At 45.4% G+C, this 21,707-nt stretch overlaps 1 protein-coding gene across 2 annotated transcripts in view; it reads right to left on the bottom strand.

The window, feature by feature from the left end:
* ERAL1 (Era like 12S mitochondrial rRNA chaperone 1) overlaps positions 1-20,958 on the bottom strand; it is a 94,614-nt gene extending 73,656 nt beyond the window's left edge. Inside the window, exons 1-5 of one of the 2 annotated variants that reach the window (XM_078779565.1) lie at positions 20,619-20,958; positions 13,004-13,138; positions 12,426-12,553; positions 12,190-12,267; positions 4,923-4,969 (exon numbers count right to left, since the gene is read on the bottom strand). In XM_078779565.1, coding sequence (XP_078635691.1) covers positions 4,923-4,969; positions 12,190-12,267; positions 12,426-12,553; positions 13,004-13,138; positions 20,619-20,778 — 548 coding nt within the window. In that variant the 5' untranslated portion in view covers positions 20,779-20,958. The remainder of the gene's footprint in view (positions 1-4,922; positions 4,970-12,189; positions 12,268-12,425; positions 12,554-13,003; positions 13,139-20,618) is intronic. The other variant, XM_078779566.1, reaches the window with a different exon arrangement.
* Positions 20,959-21,707: the final 749 nt, after the last annotated feature.

Below are 21,707 nucleotides of genomic sequence, written 5' to 3'. Positions count from 1 at the left end.
ATTCAAAGTACACCGCCCCCATGCCAAATAAATAAATAAATATGGCCTTGGGTGCCCGGCGGTGCTGCCATTCAGCGCATCGAAACGGTATTGGGAGGGAGAGGTGTACAATAATTGCTTGATTAATTGTGTAATTAAAATCAATAAATAGTAATCGTAAAATAATTAATTTCTTAATCAATTGGCTAACAGCATACTCAAACCACCAGTGTTTCATCCGAAACTGTAATTTCTGAATGTTAATTAAATGATCAATTCATCTAAAAATTGAACAATTGATTAATCAATAAATCAAAAATATCCTTAGCTAGGGCTATGAGTTAGGGCGAGGAGTTAAGGGAAGGAGCTAGGGCTAGGAGCTAGGGCTAGGAGTTAGGGCGAGGAGTTAAGGGAAGGAGCTAGGGCTAGGAGTTAGGGCGAGGAGTTAAGGGAAGGAGCTAGGGCTAGGAGCTAGGGCTAGGAGTTAGGGTGAGGAGTTAGGGCGAGGAGTTAAGGGAAGGAGCTAGGGCTAGGAGTTAGGGCGAGGAGTTAGGGCGAGGAGTTAGGGCGAGGAGTTATGGCGAGGAGTTAAGGGAAGGAGCTAGGGAAGGAGCTAGGGCTAGGAGCTAGTGCTAGGAGTTAGGGCGAGGAGTTAGGGCGAGGAGTTAAGGGAAGGAGCTAGGGAAGGAGCTAGGGCTAGGAGTTAGGGCGAGGAGTTAGGGCGAGGAGTTAGGGCTAGGAGTTAGGGCGAGGAGTTAAGGGAAGGAGCTAGGGAAGGAGCTAGGGCTAGGAGTTAGGGTGAGGAGTTAAGGGAAGGAGCTAGGGAAGGAGCTAGGGCTAGGAGTTAGGGCTAGGAGTTAAGGGAAGGAGCTAGGGAAGGAGATAGGGCTAGGAGCTAGGGCTAGGAGTTAGGGCGAGGAGTTAAGGGAAGGAGCTAGGGAAGGAGCTAGGGCGAGGAGTTAAGGGAAGGAGCTAGGGCTAGGAGCTAGGGCTAGGAGCTTGGGCTAGGAGCTAGGGAAAGAGCTAGGGCTAGGAGTTAGGGCTAGGGGTTAGGGCTAGGAGCTAGGGCTAGGAGCTTGGGCTAGGAGCTAGGGAAAGAGCTAGGGCTAGGAGTTAGGGCTAGGGGTTAGGGCTAGGAGCTAGGGCTAGGAGTTAGGGCTAGGAGTTAGGGCTAGGGGTTAGGGCTAGGAGCTAGGGCTAGGAGCTTGGGCTAGGAGCTAGGGCTAGGAGCTTGGGCTAGGAGCTAGGGCTAGGAGCTAGGGCTAGGAGCTAGGGCTAGGGGTTAGGGCTAGGAGCTAGGGCTAGGAGCTAGGGCTAGGGGTTAGGGCTAGGAGCTAGGGCTAGGGGTTAGGGCTAGGAGCTAGGGCTAGGAGCTAGGGCTAGGGGTTAGGGGTTAGGGCTAGGAGCTAGGGCTAGGGGTTAGGGCTAGGAGCTAGGAGCTAGGGCTAGGGGTTAGGGCTAGGAGCTAGGGCTAGGGGTTAGGGCTAGGAGCTAGGAGCTAGGGCTAGGAGCTAGGGCTAGGAGTTAGGGCTAGGGGTTAGGGCTAGGAGCTAGGGCTAGGAGCTTGGGCTAGGAGCTAGGGCTAGGAGTTAGGGCTAGGAGCTAGGGCTAGGAGCTAGGGAAAGAGCTAGGGCTAGGAGTTAGGGCTAAGGGTTAGGGCTAGGAGTTAGGGCTAGGAGTTAAGGAGCAAGTCTAGAAGGAGCTAGCATATAGTAATCATCCTTTAGAATCACCCTTTCTTTCTACTTTTTCATATTTCTCTTTATTCATTCTAATTCTTCCTTTTTCTTTATTTCTCTCTTTGGAGAAGTGAATTCTTGCAGAAATTTTTTTTCTGTAAGGTTCACTTGCCTGTGGCTAGATGGGTTTGAGGGTAGAGTAGACGCGGCTGAAACCTGAATCCTATCCAGATTCCTTCTGATGACTCCAATGCAGTATTTGGTTTTGCGTTTCTTCATTGCCAAAGGACTGGCTCACTATTGTGCCAAAATTTCAGGTTCCTAGCTCAAAGGTTGGCTGAGATATTGCCCAGACAAACAAACAAGAAAACAAACAAACAAACAAACAAGCAAGAAAACAAACAAGCAAGAAAACAAACAAGCAAGAAAACAAACAAGCAAGAAAACAAACAAGCAAGAAAACAAACCAGCAAGAAAGCAAACAAGCAAGAAAACAAACCAGCAAGAAAGCAAACAAGCAAGAAAGCAAACAAGCAAGAAAACAAACAAGCAAGAAAGCAAACAAGCAAGAAAACAAACCAGCAAGAAAACAAACAAGCAAGGAAACAAACAAGCAAGAAAACAAACAAGCAAGAAAACAAACCAGCAAGAAAGCAAACAAGCAAGAAAACAAACCAGCAAGAAAGCAAACAAGCAAGAAAACAAACAAGCAAGGAAACAAACAAGGAAGAAAACAAACAAGCAAGAAAGCAAACAAGCAAGAAAACAAACAAGCAAGGAAACAAACAAGCAAGAAAACAAACCAGCAAGAAAACAAACAAGCAAGAAAACAAACCAGCAAGAAAGCAAACAAGCAAGAAAACAAACAAGCAAGGAAACAAACAAGCAAGAAAACAAACAAGCAAGAAAACAAACCAGCAAGAAAGCAAACAAGCAAGAAAACAAACCAGCAAGAAAGCAAACAAGCAAGAAAACAAACCAGCAAGAAAGCAAACAAGCAAGAAAACAAACAAGCAAGAAAGCAAACAAGCAAGAAAACAAACCAGCAAGAAAGCAAACAAGCAAGAAAACAAACAAGCAAGAAAACAAACAAGCAAGAAAGCAAACAAGCAAGAAAACAAACAAGCAAGGAAACAAACAAGCAAGAAAACAAACAAGCAAGAAAACAAACAAGCAAGAAAACAAACCAGCAAGAAAGCAAACAAGCAAGAAAACAAACAAGCAAGGAAACAAACAAGCAAGAAAACAAACAAGCAAGAAAGCAAACAAGCAAGAAAACAAACAAGCAAGGAAACAAACAAGCAAGAAAACAAACAAGCAAGAAAACAAACAAGCAAGAAAACAAACCAGCAAGAAAGCAAACAAGCAATAAAACAAACAAGCAAGGAAACAAACAAGCAAGAAAACAAACAAGCAAGAAAACAAACCAGCAAGAAAGCAAACAAGCAAGAAAACAAACCAGCAAGAAAGCAAACAAGCAAGAAAACAAACCAGCAAGAAAGCAAACAAGCAAGAAAACAAACAAGCAAGAAAGCAAACAAGCAAGAAAACAAACCAGCAAGAAAGCAAACAAGCAAGAAAACAAACAAGCAAGAAAACAAACAAGCAAGGAAACAAACAAGCAAGAAAACAAACAAGCAAGGAAACAAACAAGCAAGAAAACAAACAAGCAAGAAAACAAACAAGCAAGAAAACAAACCAGCAAGAAAGCAAACAAGCAAGAAAACAAACAAGCAAGGAAACAAACAAGCAAGAAAACAAACAAGCAAGAAAACAAACCAGCAAGAAAGCAAACAAGCAAGAAAACAAACCAGCAAGAAAGCAAACAAGCAAGAAAACAAACCAGCAAGAAAGCAAACAAGCAAGAAAGCAAACAAGCAAGAAAACAAACCAGCAAGAAAGCAAACAAGCAAGAAAACAAACAAGCAAGAAAGCAAACAAGCAAGAAAACAAACCAGCAAGAAAACAAACAACCAAGAAAACAAACAAGCAAGGAAACAAACAAGCAAGAAAACAAACCAGCAAGAAAGCAAACAAGCAAGAAAACAAACAAACAAGGAAACAAACAAGCAAGAAAACAAACAAGCAAGAAAACAAACAAGCAAGAAAGCAAACAAGCAAGAAAGCAAACAAGCAAGAAAACAAACAAGCAAGGAAACAAACAAGCAAGAAAGCAAACAAGCAAGAAAACAAACCAGCAAGAAAGCAAACAAGCAAGAAAAAAACAAGCAAGAAAACAAACAAGCAAGAAAACAAACAAGCAAGAAAGCAAACAAGCAAGAAAGCAAACAAGCAAGAAAACAAACAAGCAAGAAAACAAACAAGCAAGAAAGTGAACAAGCAAGAAAACAAAGCAAGAAAACAAACAAACAAGAAAACAAGCAAGAAAACAAACAAACAAGAAAACAACCAAACAAGCAAGAAAACAAACAAACAAGAAAACAAGCAAGAAAACAAACAAAAAACAAGAACACAAACAAACAAGCAAGAAAACAAACAAGCAAGAAAGCGAACAAGCAAGAAAACAAACCAGGAAGAAAGCAAACAAGCAAGAAAACAAACAAGCAAGAAAACAAACAAGCAAGAAAACAAACAAGAAAACAAGCAAGAAAACAAACAAGCAAGAAAACAAACCAGCAAGAAAGCAAACAAGCAATAAAACAAACAAGCAAGAAAGCAAACAAGCAAGAAAACAAACCAGCAAGAAGGCAAACAAGCAAGAAAAAAACAAGCATGAAAACAAACAAGCAAGAAAGCAAACAAGCAATAAAACAAACAAGCAAGAAGGCAAACAAGCAATAAAACAAACAAGCAAGAAAACAAACAAGCAAGAAAACAAACAAACAAACAAGTAAGAAAACAAACAAACAAGAAACTGGAGTGAAAACTGAGTACTCCCTTTCAGCATACGTCATTGCCGAGCCCCCTTCGGTGCCCGGCAATGACGTCATGCAGTGCCTGGAGATGGCATAGGAAAGGAGCGGTGTACAATAAAATGGTAAAATTAACTCGTACAAACACGCATTCAACACAGGTAACACGTACACACATTTAATGTGGTTAACTCGTACAAACACGCATTCAACACAGGTAACACGTACAAACATTTAATGTGGATAACTCGTACAAACACGCATTCAACACAGGTAATACGTACACGCATTTAATGTGGTTAACTCGTACAAACACGCATTCAACGCGGTTAAATAGTAAAAGCACGCATTTAACATGGTTAACTCTGACAAACACCAAAGTTGTACAAACCGTTTTCCAAGTTTAGCACTGGTCAGCCCTGGTGTGTCCAGCAAAACCTGGGGATGAGATTGGGGTGGGCTCTGGGAATCATTCAAGCGTTATGTTCTTGCAAAATATGGTTGAAAGAAGTAATGAATTAAACTCTTGAAGGAAGAAACAAAAAACATTTTAAATGAATTATTAACCTCCCTAAAATATTTTGTGGTTTTTTTTTTTTTTTTTTTTTTTTTTTTTTTGTATGCAAGATCGAGGCTCGTGAAAGAGCGAACATTAATCACACAGAAAGACAAACCGACACATAAAACATATAACATAGGGAGCGGTAGACAAGATGGGGAGAGAGGGGGAAGGACACAAACACAACATTTGAGAGCAGGGACCGAGAGACATGGAGACATCGAGAGATCTGAGAGAGGGCGAGGGCTTTGGGGGGGGGGGGGGGGGCGTGGGAAGGGGGCAGTGGGAGAGGTATAAAACATATGGACACTGCCAGGACTTCCAGGAAAGAAGTTGGAAACTTACTATTTGTACTTACTAGGGCATGCCCGTACTATATATACGTATATCTAAAATTATATCCCCCCCCTCTATTTACATGAAATGGTTTGGTCCAAAGCGAACGGCTTGCGAGTACGGTAACAATCCCCCCCCTCTATTTACATGAAATGGTTTGGTCCAAAGCGAACGGCTTGCGAGTACGGTGACAATCCCCCCCCCCCTCTATTTACATGGAATGGTTTGGTCCAAAGCGAACGGCTTGCGAGTACGGTGACAATCCCCCCCCTCTATTTACATGCAATGGTTTGGTCCAAAGCGAACGGCTTGCGGAGTTTGGTAAAGAAATCGCCATAGCTCGGTAACTACTTGTCCGATTAATTTAAAACCTTGAAAAGGCACATCCTCGGGTCCCCAGCAATATACCTGGCAAGTTTCAAGTATATCGGACCGGTAGTTGTCGAGAAACAGCGGTCGCATACACACACACACACACACACAGAGATTACTGGAATTATAGATAGACTAGGGCATGCCCGCACTATATCTATATCTAAAATTATATCCCCCCCCCTCTATTTACATGAAATGGTTTGGTCCAAAGCGAACGGCTTGCGAGTACGGTGACAATCCCCCCCCTCTATTTACATGAAATGGTTTGGTCCAAAGCGAACGGCTTGCGGAGTTTGGTAAAGAAATCGCCATAGCGTGCACAAACGCGCAGGAAAGCGAAAGAATCGCAAATTAGTTTTAATTAGTTTTAAAACATAGTTTAACGCCAACATAGCGGCAACATAGTTTGCCAACGTGAAATAAATGAATACGCTCTCAAATGTGCCGTCCGAGGCAGAGTCTGTTCGCCACGTTCGGCACACGTGATAACTCGCTGCTCTCTGATTGGTTGAATCGTTTTTTGGACATAGCTCGGTAACTACTTGTCCGATTAATATGAAACCTTGAAAAGGCACATCCTCGGGTCCCCAGCAATATACCTGGCAAGTTTCAAGTATATCGGACCCGTGGTTGTCGAGAAACAGCGGTCACAGACAAACACACAGACATACACACATACACACACACACACACACACACAGAGATTACTGGAATTATAGATAGACTAGGGCATGCCCGTACTATATATATATCTAAAATTATATCCCCCCCCTCTATTTACATGAAATGGTTTGGTCCAAAGCGAACGGCTTGCGAGTACGGTGACAATCCCCCCCCTCTATTTACATGAAATGGTTTGGTCCAAAGCGAACGGCTTGCGAGTACGGTGACAATCCCCCCCCTCTATTTACATGAAATGGTTTGGTCCAAAGCGAACGGCTTGCGAGTACGGTGACAATCCCCCCCCTCTATTTACATGAAATGGTTTGGTCCAAAGCGAACGGCTTGCGGAGTTTGGTAAAGAAATCGCCATAGCTCGGTAACTACTTGTCCGATTAATATGAAACCTTGAAAAGGCACATCCTCAGGTCCCCAGCAATATACCTGGCAAGTTTCAAGTATATCGGACCCGTGGTTGTCGAGAAACAGCGGTCACAGACAAACACACAGACATACACACACACACACAGAGATTACTGGAATTATAGATAGACTAGGGCATGCCCGTACTATATATATAGGACGTGCCCGTAAGTGCGTGATGTTACCGTACAATGAATGTATCGTCCCGACGCCGCAGCTTGGATGGCGCTGCAGTTAATCGGGCCCCCAAATTCCTCATCGACGATAACTAAACAATATATTATATGAATCGCACCGAACACACCTCCTTCTAGATCTTGTTCTTGTCTTGATATACTCACTCAGGCTCACTCTATCACGACTGAGTCCTCCCAGCTCCTCCAAATGGCGCCCGCTAGCCGCTACGTAAGTCCGGAAGTGACGTCCTCATTTGACTGTCCGGAAGGTCGCAAATCGCAGTTACGATGAATCGCAAATTAGTTTTAATTAGTTTTAAAACATAGTTTAACGGCAACATAGTTTGCCGACGGGAAATAAATGAATACGCTCTCAAATGTGCCATCCGAGGCAGAGTCTGTTCGCCACGTTCGGCACACGTGATAGCTCGCTGCTCTCTGATTGGTTGAATCGTTTTTTGGACATAGCTCGGTAACTACTTCTGCGATTAATTTAAAACCTTGAAAAGGCACATCCTCGGGTCCCCAGCAATATACCTGGCAAGTTTCAAGTATATCGGACCGGTAGTTGTCGAGAAACAGCGGTCACAGACAAACATACAAACATACAAACATACAAACATACAAACATACAAACAAACATACACACAGAGATTAGTGGAATTATAGATAGATAACATCGCTGTTCTTTCACTCCAGGGATGCACTTCCTTCATTTTCATTTTCATTTTCAAATTTCATTTCAATTTCCCCCCGCTCACTCCCCCTCCTCAAAGTGTCCTCCCCGCTTCTTCCCCCTTCAAACTCTCACCTCCATCTCCCCCAACCTTCTGCCTCGCTCTTCCCCCTCCTCAAATAACACCTCATTGTGGCTCACCCAATCACCATCAAACCTTTTGTCCGCCCCATCCTTCCCTTTCTCCGAGCTATTCTGAAATCTCTGACACACCTTCAACAGCTCTCCCTACCTCTTCCACCTCTTCCACATCTTACCCTACCCCTCCTCCCCCCTGTTCTGTATCTGATGCTCCCCCTTCCTCTTCATTAACAGTATGGACCTCAAACATCCGGGGCCTTCGTTCAAACTTAACTGATCTCTCCATACAGGTTGCTTCTGTCAAACCAGACGTGATCTGCTTAACAGAAACTTTCCTCCTTTATGATGTCTCTGATTCCATAGTATCTCTCCCGGGCTACTCCCTCCTCCGGTATGATAGACCTGAGCCTCGTCCTGGAGGCAGGGTTGCTATCTTTATCAAAAACTCTCTTCCTCACTCGCCCTGCACTGCACTCTCTCCACCTCACCCCCAGGAATACCTCTGGCTACGGCTTCCCCTTCGCTCCCACCTCTTGTTCATATGTGTGTTGTACCGTCCACCAAACAGTGATGACTCCATCTACATCTCGCTGTCTGATGATATGGACCAACTTCTATCTACTCATCCCAACTCTCTCTTCCTCATATGTGGTGATTTCAACTGTCATCATGCCAGTTGGCTGGGTGTGGGTACCTCTCTCACCAGCCATGGCTCCTCAGCAAAGGACTTCTGCGACTCACTGGGACTGACACAATCTGTCAATTTCCCGACCCGGATCTCAGTCAACGGAACATCTTCTCTTCTGGACTTGGTTATGACTAACTTCCCTGAAAATGTCTGCTGCTCTTCTTCTGCTCCGATCGGATCATCTGATCATGTCCTTGTTAAAGTGGACATCTCTCTGACCATCCTCAGGGAGCCTGCTCAGCGTAGACGAGTCTGGCATTTCACTCAGGCCAACTGGCACGGTCTTCAAGCAGCCATCAATCATCTGGACTGGTCTCCCATCTCTACCACCTCTGACATCAACTCATCCTGGGAATTCTTCCAAAGTAAATTGCTCTCTCTCATGCACAGATTTATCCCATCTCGTCTTCAGTTGTCATACCCTTCCTCCCGTCCATGGTACACGGAATCTTGTGGTGAGGCTGTTGCCCAGAAACAACTTGCCTTCGTCTCCTGGAAAGCAAATCCAACGGAAGGAAATCTCATTTCCTTTCACAAAGCCCGAAACAAGTGTGTGTCCACCCTCAGGAGAGCCAGGAAACAATATCTCTCCGTTCTCAAGACCGAACTCTCTTATCTGTCTCCCTCTTCCAAATCCTGGTGGCGTCTGGTCAAATCCGTTTCTGGTGTTTGTTCCCCCTCCATCCCCTCCCTTACCTCAAACGGCTACACAGCTGACTCCGCACGTGAAAAAGCTGAATGCCTCAACTCTGTGTTTGCCTCTAAATCTTGTGTCCCAAACCCATCCCTCTCTGTACCCACCATACCCAGTCGTACCCTGCTGCTCCTGGACTCCGTGTCCTTTCCTCCTGACAAGGTGGAAAAGTTTCTGTCAACCCTCGTCTCTGATTCTGCAACTGGACCCGACGGCATCAGCCCACGGGTCCTAAAATCCTGCTCTGCTGCTCTATCTCACCCTCTCTCTGTTCTCTTCACCCTCTCTTTTGCTCAAGGTCAACTGCCATCTGCTTGGAAATCAGCCAACATCACCCCTTTGCACAAAAAAGGTGCAAAAACAGATCCTAGCAACTACAGACCAATCAGCCTTCTCCCAATTATCAGCAAAGTCATGGAATCCATCATTGCTTCTGATATGAAATCTTTCCTCTTCTCCAATGGCTTGATCTCTGATCATCAATTTGGTTTCAGACCAGGTCACTCTACTCTGGACATGCTGCTTCTGCTGTCTCAACAATGGATGGAGGTCCTCAATGCCAAACAGGAAATTAGAGCTGTCTCCCTCGACATATCACGTGCCTTCGACACGGTCTGGCACCCCGCTCTGCTCACCAAACTCTCCTCCTTTGGTATCCATGGAAATCTCCACGCATGGCTGGCGGACTTCCTCTCTAGTCGTCGTCAACGTGTGGCCCTGAATGGGTTTCTCTCATCTCCTCTTCCTGTTCAGGCTGGAGTTCCCCAAGGCAGTGTTCTGGGCCCCGTGCTTTTTCTGGTCTTCATCAATGATCTCTCTGACTCTCTCGAAAATCCTCTCTATCTCTTTGCTGATGACTCCACTCTCTGCCGCTCCATTCCTCTTCCCTCAGATCGGCAGTCTGCTGCCTCCTCACTCTCTGAAGACCTGGACAAAATCACAGACTGGTCAAACAAGTGGAACATGTCTTTCAATCCTGACAAATCTCACACTCTTACTATGTCTCTCCGAAAAGATCGACTGGACAACCCTCCCATCTACTTTCTCAACAATCCTCTCCAAGAAGTTCTGTCGCTCAAGATTTTGGGTCTCACTATCTGCCATGATCTTTCTTGGGAAAACCACATTTCCAAGCTGGCCTCCAAAGCCAGTCGCCGACTGGGCATCCTCCGTCGTGCGAAGTCCTTCCTCGGCACACCTGAGCTCCTCACCACATACAAGGCTTTCATCCGCAGCTCAATGGAATACTGTTCTCCGCTATGGGCCGGTGCTCCTGCCTCACACCTAGCTCGGCTTCACGCTGTTGAAACCAAAGCTTTCAGAATTATTGGAATCTCCCGCGATGAAGCTATCTCTGAGGGCCTTTCACTCACTCACCGCAGGCAGGTAGGTGGTCTTTCTGTCTTCTACCGACTCCTCTCCGGCCTTGCACCCCCAGCTCTCTCTGTGCTCTGTCCCCCAAATATTCCTACAGGTCGCACAAGATCTGCCAGCAACCCTCTGATGGTTAAACTGCCGAAATCTCGGCTCTCCGCTCACCTTCACTCTTTCATTCCTCTTTTCTCCCGCCTCTGGAACAAACTCCCTCACTCCCTTCAATCCCACTCCTCCCTCCAGGTCTTTAAAACAGCTGTTCACCACCATCTCCTTTCTTCCCCCATCCAAAACCTTGATCTTTTCTACCCCCGCTAATTCACCCCAGATCCACCTTGTTTGAAATTCCAACTTCTTTCCTGGAAGTCCTGGCAGTGTCCATATGTTTTATACCTCTCCCACTGCCCCCTTCCCACGCCCCCCCCCCCAAAGCCCTCGCCCTCTCTCAGATCTCTCGATGTCTGCATGTCTCTCGGTCCCTGCTCTCAAATGTTGTGTTTGTGTCCTTCCCCCTCTCTCCCCATCTTGTCTACCGCTCCCTATGTTATATGTTTTATGTGTCGGTTTGTCTTTCTGTGTGATTAATGTTCGCTCTTTCACGAGCCTCGATCTTGTATACAAAAAAAAAAAAAAAAAAAAAAAAAAAAAAAAAAAAACGTATGGTGGTAAAAGGCGAGATGATAAAAGATACGAAATTGGTTACGTATCAATAACCAATACTTTCTCATTGAGCGAGTTTTTTTGTATACTACGTCGAGGCTCATAAAAGAGCTAACAAGTAGAACATATAATAAAGGGAGCGGGAGACAAGAGGGGGAGAGAGAGGGAAGCACAACAACAGTAGTGAACAGGGACATCGGAAGATCTGTGGAAGGGAGAGGGCTGGGGGAGGGTACACGGGATAAACAACATGGACACCACAAGGACATTGTGAGTGAGGCAGACACTGACAGATAAAAAAATAAAATAAAACACCCCCTCCTCCTTTCCCTCCTCTCCTCACTCTCCTCCCTCTCGTCCCTCTCGTCCCCCTCCTCTCCCCTCGTCCCCCTCCTCTCCTCTCGTCCCCCTCCTCTCCTCTCGTCCTCCTCCTCTCCTGTCGTCCCCCTCCTCTCCTCTCGTCCCCCTCCCTTCCTCTTGTCCCGCTCCTCTCCTCTCGTGCCGCTCCTCTCCTCTCGTCCCCTCCTCTCCTCTCCCTCCCCTCCTCTCCCTCCCCTCCCCCTCCTCTCCACTCCCTCCTCTCCACCCCCTCCTCTCCACCCCCTCCTCTCGTCCCCCTCCTCCTCTCCTCTCCCTCCCCCCCTCCTCTCTTCTCCTCTCTTCTCCTCCCCCACCTCCTCCTCCTCTCCACCCCTCCTCTCATCCCCCTCCTCTCCTCCTCCTCCCCTTCTCCCCCTCCCTTCCCCCTATCCTAATGCCCCACTGTCAGGTTGTTATATTTTTATCCTGTGACCTCAATTCTGTACAGATAGGAAAAACAACAAAACAACTTGGCAATCAATGGAGACATCTTAAAAGGTGAACACCATTGCCATCATGGCAGCACAGAAGCTTACAATTTGGGCACTCCCGTGAGTTACAACACCCATGGCGTTCCGTTTAGTCGTGTGTACCTTACTGGAAACGGGGAACACCTGCAGGAGAAACAGAAACAAAACTAAGTAATTCGACCAATTACAGAACATAAGATGTATTTGCCACCAGAAAACGTGCAAGGACAGGTAACGTCTTGTATAAAAACCAGTCATCAAATAACAACAAAACTTACATCGTAAACAATGCACCACCTGACCTTGTGTCCAAGCAGCTGATTGGTGAGCGTAGATTTCCCAGCATTCGGTGCACCAATAATGGCGACTCGCAGAGAGCGTGCACCGATAGGGCTGTCGTGGTGTTTGGACGTCAACATTGACTGCTTACCTACGAGATCGACAACGACATTTGGGTGGTAGGGGAAAGAGGAGTCTGTTCAATGGGCACATCCCCCACATGAACGGGAAAATCCATTATACAACAAACTGTATTGACTGTACACCCTTTAGGCTCACCCATTAGGATCACCCATTAGGATCACCCATTAGGATCACCCATTAGGCTCACCCTTTAGGATCACCCTTTAGGATCACCCATAAGGCTCACCCATTAGGCTCACCCTTTAGGATCACCCATTAGGATCACCCATTAGGATCACCCATAAGGCTCACCCATTAGGCTCACCCATGAGGCTCACCCTTTAGGATCACCCATTAGGCTCACCCATTAGGCTCACCCTTTAGGATCCCCCATTAGGCTCACCCATTAGGCAAAAAAATATGAATACTGAAGGTAATCTTTCGTGGTCACACCCAGGTTAAATCATATCAATCTTACCTGTATCGGTGCTTATGACCGGTTTAACCTCCACGAGCGCATGAGGTCGAACGCCGTCCAAAGCGGTTGATCGCAGCATCGACTTCTGGCTGGCATACCTCTTCACCATAATTGTCCAGCTGAAGTTAGCATTCCCTGCATCAACCATCAGGATAAAATTACAACTTCTGCACAGAATAGGATCATGGCTCAATGGATTGACATTGCGCATTTAAAAAGGAGAGAGCAGGAATAAACACCCCATGAGAATGACCCTTTAGAACCCAATATAATTACCCTATATAATTACCTGATATAATTACCCGATATAATTACCCGATATAATTACCCGATACAATTACCCGATATAATTACCCGATATAATTACTCGATATAATTACCCGATATAATTACCCGATATAATTATCCTCGAGAATCAACAAACAACAACAACATGCATTTTAAGGCCAGCTTCCCTGCAAGAGCGGGGGTTAGCCTTGCGGTCCCCATGACAATCTTCTCCATTTTGCCCTATTTTCTGCATCTCCCCTTGTTAACCCCCTTGCCCGCTTTCTTCTTCCACCATCTTTAGCCAAGTCTTTCTCGGTCTTCCCCGTCTTCTACTTCCTTCTACATTCATTTCCATCACTCTTCTCAACCAGTCACTTTCATCCTTCCTCAACACATGACCAAACCATCTCAACCTGTTCCTCTTCACAGCATCAATCACAGGCTCTATTCCCATCATCTTCCGCAATTCATCATTTGTCTTCCTCTCTCAACGACACTCTGCACATCCACCGAACCATTCGCATTTCCACCCTTTCCAGCCTTCGTTGCTGCTCTACATTCATTACCCATGTCTTGCTCCCATAAATCATAACACTTCTCACACATGCAGCATACACCTTTCCCTTCAGCTTCAACGACACTCCCCTCATCATCAGCACGCCACTCAGTTCCCGAAACTTCTACCATGCACATCTCACTCGAGCAACTGTTGCCGAGTCTGATCCACCTTCTCCATTCAGCATGTCTCCGAGGTAGCAAAATGTTTTCACACCTTCCAGCTTCACGCCGTCACCAAGATACAACTCAACATTTCCTCCATCTGCAGCTCCCTCTGTGCACACCTTACATTTGAATGTAGCTGCCACACTGGTTAATGACCCTCTCAGGCCCCTACATTTTTGATGAACCCACTCAGCGCACATTGTACATTGAATGGAGTTCACTCGGATACCCTTCCTGCACACAGCACATGGCCACTTCCCAGTTCTTTCCACCTCACCACATGCTTTACCACTTGCCATCACCATCGTCTTTCCGATATTCACCTTCAGACCTTTTTGTCTCCATACATTCCTTCCACTTGTTCATCTTTTCCTTCAGTCCATCCATACTTTCCGCAATCAACACCACATCATCTGCATACAACAACTCCCACGGTAAACCCTCCTTCACGTTCTGAGCCAGCACCTCCATCACAGCGACAAATAGTAGTGGACTTAGTACCGACATCTGATGCACTCCCACCTTCACCTCAAACTCACCACTGTTCCCGTCCTTCGTCCTTACAGCTGTGCGCGCTCTTTTGTACATTGCCATCACTACTCTGCTCAGCCATTCCTCCACTCCTAACTTCCTCAATGCCCATGTCAATACTTCGCATAGAACCCTATCGAATGCTTTCTCCAGATCAACAAACCCAAGAAACAACTTCTTCCTCTTCTCCATGTACTTCTCCTGCAACTGCCTCACAATAAAGAGCGCGTCTGTCGTTCCTCTTCGTCGCATAAATCCAAACTGCATTTCGTCGATCTTCACCTTCTTCCTTATCCTCCTCTCCAACACCTTTTCCAATACCTTCATTCCATGCTCCAATAACTTTATCGCTCGGTACGAGACACACTCCAGAGGGTCACATTTCCCCTTGTATAGAGGGACGAGGGTACTCAGTTCCCAATCCACTGGAATGCGGCCTTCTTTTACCACCAGATTAGAGATCTCTGTCATTCTCTTCACACTCCAACTTCCTGCTGCCTTCAACATATCTCCCACAACTCCCGTCGGCCCTCCCGCTTTTCTACTCTTCATTGGCCTGGTGTTGGCTTAGCGGTTAGGGTGCTGGCTTGGGATCCTAGGATACTGGGTTTGAATCCCGGTCGATCGCTGAATTAACGCCAGGGGGGGTTGACTCAGCCTGTCATCCTTCCGAGGTCGGCAAATTGAGTACCAGTTTACTGGTAATTCCCTGTGTGTCACAAGAGGCGACTAACAGGGATGGCGGCAGGAAGGGCATCCGGCCATAAAACATTGCTTCAAAAAGGGGACCACGGTGCCCGACAAAGGCCAACCCCCGCTTTGCGGGGAAAAATGGCCTATAAAGGTGGTTGTTGTATTGCTTTTATCGCTTCCTCAACTTCCTTCTCAGTTATCTTCTCTGCCGGTTCTAAAACTGGGTTACTCTCTATGTTGCCATCCCATTCATTCTCTGTATTCAACAGCATTTCCATATATCTCTTCCATCTTCCTTTAATTCCATCTGGTTCCACAACGATTTGTCCCACTTCATCCTTCAAGCAACTCACCCCCATCACATCACACCTCTCTTTCGCTATCTGCTTTGCAATCCTGAATACTGCTTTCTGACCCTCTTCCGAATCCAAGCATTCTCCAAACATTTTCCTGCATGCCTCCTGCGCCTTTGCTACCTCTTTCTTTGCAGCCTTCTTGGCTGCCTTATAACTTTCATGCTCTGCCTTTTCTGCCCCCATACCCTTCGCCATCTGCCACTCCTTGAACTTCTTCCTCTTCTCGTCAATCCTCTTTCCAACTTCATCATCCCACCACCATGTTCCCGAATGCCTCGGTGGTCCTTTTGTCCATCCACATACCTCACCAACGGCTCCCAACAGACTATCTTTCATTGACATCCGACCAAATTTCAAGCTCAACCACATCATCCTCTACCCTACTCAGCCTCTCTTTTAATACCTGCCTTACTGTCACCACTTTCAACCTCCACACCTTCATTCTCGGTTGGTACTTCAGCCGCCGAGCTCTCCTCGCACCTTTCACCTTTATGTCGCAGACAACCAAGTGGTGCTGTGAAACAGCCTTCTCCCCCGGGATCACCTTTGTGTCCCGGAGGTGCCCCCTATCTCGCCTACGCACCATCAGGTAGTCAACGGTTGTCGTCGACCCACCTGACGTGTATGTAACAAGCTTATTATCCTCTTTCTGGAACTGAGTATTACAAATCAACAAATCAGCTCCATCAGAAAACTCCAAAATCCTTTCACCTTATCCATTTCTCACACCATATCCGTAACCCCCCTGAACTCCCTCAAAACCGTCCATACTCCTTCCCACATATCCATGTAGGTCTCCTCCTACCACAACAACTTCCTCATCTTTCACGTTTTCCATCAGCGTCTCGATCGCACACCAGAACTTGTCCTTCTCTTCATTGCTCCGACCAACCTACGGAGCATATCCCGAGATGACGTTCACCAAGAGCTTTCCAATCATCATTTTCACCATCATCAACCTTTCACTCACTCGTCACACTCACCACACTGTCTACAAACTCCTCAGAAAACAGGACACCAACACCATTCACGCCCTCTGGGCACCCTTGCCACACAAACTTGTATTTCTGTCCCTGCCTACCCTTCACCATTCTCACACCACTTCCCTTCCATCTCGTCTCTTGCACACAACATATGTCCACACTTCTTCTGATCAATACTTTCACCACTTCTCCTGATCTCCCTGTCATTGTCCCTACATTCCATGTCCCAAACCTCAGAAACCGATCTCCACTTCGGGCTGTACCCTGCCCACATGTCGTTGTAATTGTCATGGTAACTTTTTGAGGCAATGTTTTTATGGCCGGATGCCCTTCCTGACGCCAACCCTCTTAGTCGTCTCTTACGACACGCAGGGATACGGTGTACCTATTCTAAACCAGGGTACACACCGGGAAAAATTATCCTCTGGAATCACCCATTAGAATCACCCTTTAGAACCACCCATGAGAATCACCCATTAGGATCAACCATTAGGATCAACCATTAAGATCACCCATTAGGATCAACCTTTAGAACCACCTATGAGAATCACCCATTAGGATTAACCATTAGGATCAACCATTAAGATCACCCATTAGAATCCCCCATTAGAATCACCCCCTAGAATCACCCCCGAGAATCACCCCCGAGAATCACCCCCTAGAATCACCCCCTAGAATCACACCCGAGAATCACACCCGAGAATCACACCCGAGAATCACCCTCTAGAATCACCCTCTAGAATCACCCTCTAGAATCACCCTCTAGAATCACCCTCTAGAATCACCCTCTAGAATCACCCTCTAGAATCACCCTCTGGAATCACCCTCTGGAATCACCCTCGAGAATCAACGTCTTGAATCACCCCCGAGAATCACCCCCTAGAATCACCCTCTAGAATCACCCTCGAGAATCACCCTCTAGAACCACCCTCAAGAATCACCCCCTAGAATCACCCTCTAGAATCACCCCCGAGAATCACCCTCTAGAATCACCCTCCAGAATCACCCTCCAGAATCACCCTCCAGAATCACCCTCCAGAATCACCCTCTAGAATCACCCTCTAGAATCACCCTCCAGAATCACCCTCCAGAATCACCCTCTAGAATCACCCTCTAGAATCACCCTCTAGAATCACCCTCTGGAATCACCCTCTGGAATCACCCTCGAGAATCAACGTCTTGAATCACCCCCGAGAATCACCCCCTAGAATCACCCTCTAGAATCACCCCCGAGAATCACCCTCTAGAATCACCCTCCAGAATGACCCTCCAGAATCACCCTCCAGAATCACCCTCTAGAATCACCCATTAGAATCATCCATTAGAATCATCCATTAAGATCACCCATTAGGATCACCCTCTAGAATCACCCATTACAATCACCCTCTAGAATCACCCATTAGGATCACCCATTAGGATCAACCTTTCGGAAGTTTATGATCACTCATTAGGATCCCCCTTTAGGAAGTTTATGATCACCCTTTAGGATCACCCTTTACAATCACCCATTAGAATCACCTATTAGGATCAACCTTTCGGAAGTTTATGATCACCCTTTAGTAAGTTTATGATCACCCTTTAGGAACTTTATGATCACCCTTTAGTAAGTTTATGATCACCCTTTAGGAAGTTTACAATCACCCTTTAGGAAGTTTATGATCACCCATTAGGATCACCCTTTAGGAAGTTTATGATCACCCTTTACAATCACCCATTAGGAAGTTTATGATCACCTCTTAGGAAGTTTATGATCACCCTTTCGGAAGTTTATGATCACCCTTTAGGAAGTTTATGATCACCCTTTAGGAAGTTTATGATCACCCTTTCGGAAGTTTATGATCACCCTTTCGGAAGTTTATGATCACCCTTTAGGAAGTTTATGATCACCCTTTAGGAAGTTTATGATCACCCTTTAGGAAGTTTATGATCACCCTTTAGGAAGTTTATGATCACCCTTTAGGAAGTTTATGATCACCCTTTAGGAAGTTTATGATCACCCTTTAGGAAGTTTATGATCACCCTTTAGGAAGTTTATGATCACCCTTTAGGAAGTTTATGATCACCCTTTAGGAAGTTTATGATCACCCTTTAGGAAGTTTATGATCACCCTTTGAGAAGTTTATGATCACCCTTTAGGAAGTTTATGATCACCCTTTAGGAAGTTTATGATCACCCTTTAGGAAGTTTATGATCACCCTTCAGGAAGTTTATGATCACCCTTTAGGAAGTTCATGATCACCCTTTAGGAAGTTTATGATCACCCATTAGGATCACCATATAGGAAGTTCATGATCACCCTTTAGGATCACCCTTTAGGAAGTTTATGATCACCCTTTAGGAAGTTTATGATCACCCTTTAGGAAGTTTATGATCATCCTTTAGGAAGTTTATGATCACCCTTTAGGAAGTTTATGATCACCCTTTAGGAAGTTTATGATCACCCTTTTGGAAGTTTATGATCACCCTTTAGGAAGTTTTTGATCACCCTTTAGGAAGTTCATGATCACCCTTTAGGAAGTTTATGATCACCCTTTAGGAAGTTTATGATCACCCTTTCGGAAGTTTATGATCACCCTTTCGGAAGTTTATGATCACCCTTTAGGAAGTTTATGATCACCCTTTAGGAAGTTTATGATCACCCTTTAGGAAGTTTATGATCACCCTTTAGGAAGTTTATGATCACCCTTTAGGAAGTTTATGATCACCCTTTAGGAAGTTTATGATCACCCTTTAGGAAGTTTATGATCACCCTTTAGGAAGTTTATGATCACCCTTTAGGAAGTTTATGATCACCCTTTGAGAAGTTTATGATCACCCTTTAGGAAGTTTATGATCACCCTTTAGGAAGTTTATGATCACCCTTTAGGAAGTTTATGATCACCCTTTAGGAAGTTTATGATCACCCTTTAGGAAGTTTATGATCACCCTTTAGGAAGTTTATGATCACCCTTTAGGAAGTTTATGATCACCCATTAGGATCACCATATAGGAAGTTCATGATCACCCTTTAGGATCACCCTTTAGGAAGTTTATGATCACCCTTTAGGAAGTTTATGATCACCCTTTAGGAAGTTTATGATCACCCTTTAGGAAGTTTATGATCACCCTTTTGGAAGTTTATGATCACCCTTTAGGAAGTTTTTGATCACCCTTTAGGAAGTTCATGATCACCCTTTAGGAAGTTTATGATCACCCTTTAGGAAGTTCATGATCACCCTTTAGGAAGTTTATGATCACCCTTTAGGAAGTTTATGATCACCCATTAGGATCACCCTTTAGGAAGTTCATGATCACCCTTTAGGAAGTTTATGATCACCCTTTAGGAAGTTTATGATCACCCTTTAGGAAGTTTATGATCACCCTTTAGGAAGTTTATGATCACCCTTTAGGAAGTTTATGATCACCCTTTAGGAAGTTTATGATCACCCTTTAGGAAGTTTATGATCACCCTTTAGGAAGTTTATGATCACCCTTTTGGAAGTTTATGATCACCCTTTTGGAAGTTTATGATCACCCTTTAGGAAGTTTATGATCACCCTTTAGGATGTTTATGATCACCCTTTAGGAAGTTTATGATCACCCTTTAGGATGTTTATGATCACCCTTTAGGAAGTTTATGATCACCCTTTAGGATGACCCTTCAGAATTAAACACTGTGGTTGGAAAGGTTCTTCTTCGTTTTTGACTGAAGGACCTAGGCAGGTATTAAAGGGGCTTCACCGTTAAACAATTAAAATAAAATCATTTCTGAAGTGAAGAAAATGTCAAAGTGTAACCACAACCGCCTTGTGGGATTTTGTACAAACGGATAAAAATCAATCCTGGGCGATATCGACAGAAAATCATGTCCATTCCTGTTCATGGATCCAATCTATCGCTGGCGTATTGTAATCCCTCATAATCCATACTGCTCCCTTTTCCTTACTTCCCTGGTATCTCCAACTTCGAAGCACACACATCGTCCTCTCCATAAATTCCCTCCATGAGTCTGTATAATTTATACAGATACAGATATACTATAAACCCGCGCGGGGTGACGTGCTCGCGTGGTGCACGTACCCGCACGAATCTTCGGACGAATCCGCAGAGACGAACAAGATCCACAGGAAGACGATCCAAGTAACAAGGGAGTCGGAGATATCAGGGAAGACGGAAACGAAGATAAACCGCGAGAGCGAGAGGAACCGAAAATCAAACGTGCTGCAATGGAGGGCGCCATGCTGGCCAACAGGGATAATGACGTCGTCGTCCTCTTCTTCTTCCTCTTTATGTGTTTACTGGCGTTTTCAGAGCCGCGAGGCTCTATATACGCCACTCACCTAAACCCCTCGGATATGGATACTAGAGGATTATATTGCTAGGCCGTCACTACTTCTTCTTCCTCTTTTTTGTGTTGACTGGCGTTTTCAGAGCCGCGAGGCTCTATATACGCCACTCACCTAAACACCTCGGATATGGATACTAGAGGATTATATTGCTCGGCCGTCACTACTTCTTCTTCCTCTTTTTTGTGTTGACTGTCGTTTTCAGAGCCGCGAGGCTCTATATACGCCACTCACCTAAACACCTCGGATATGGATACTAGAGGATTATATTGCGAGACCGTCACTACTTCTTCTTCCTCTTTTTGTGTTTACTGGCGTTTTCAGAGCCGCGAGGCTCTATATACGCCACTCACCTAAACACCCCGGATATGGATACTAGAGGATTATATTGCTAGGCCGTCACTACTTCTTCTTCCTCTTTTTTTTGTGTTGACTGGCGTTTTCAGAGCCGCGAGGCTCTATATACGCCACTCACCTAAACGGCTAAACACCCCGGATATGGAAGCTGGAGGATTATATTGCTAGGCCGTCCCCACTTCTTCTTCTTCTTCGTTGCGGTTTAACGGCGTTTACAGAGCCGCGGAGCTATATTGCTATAATCTTACCGAAACACCTCGGAATATGGATACTAGAGGCTTATAGTTATATTGTTAGTCGCGTTCCTTTAATGAATTTTAAAACTGATCTGCAGAATCGAATGTGCTTCTGAAACAGACGGCAAGACACATCGGCAGACCTGTCACCTGACCACGTGATCCCCATGTTACGAATAGAGTGCAGTCGACGCAATCTGAGCTCCTCATACCGAGGACAGAGAGAGAAA

This window comes from Myxine glutinosa, chromosome 6, assembly GCF_964187855.1.
Source record: "Myxine glutinosa chromosome 6, kmMyxGlut1.1, whole genome shotgun sequence".
Classification (NCBI taxonomy): Eukaryota; Metazoa; Chordata; class Myxini; order Myxiniformes; family Myxinidae; genus Myxine; species Myxine glutinosa.
This window is presented reverse-complemented; position numbering and strand designations above follow the sequence as displayed.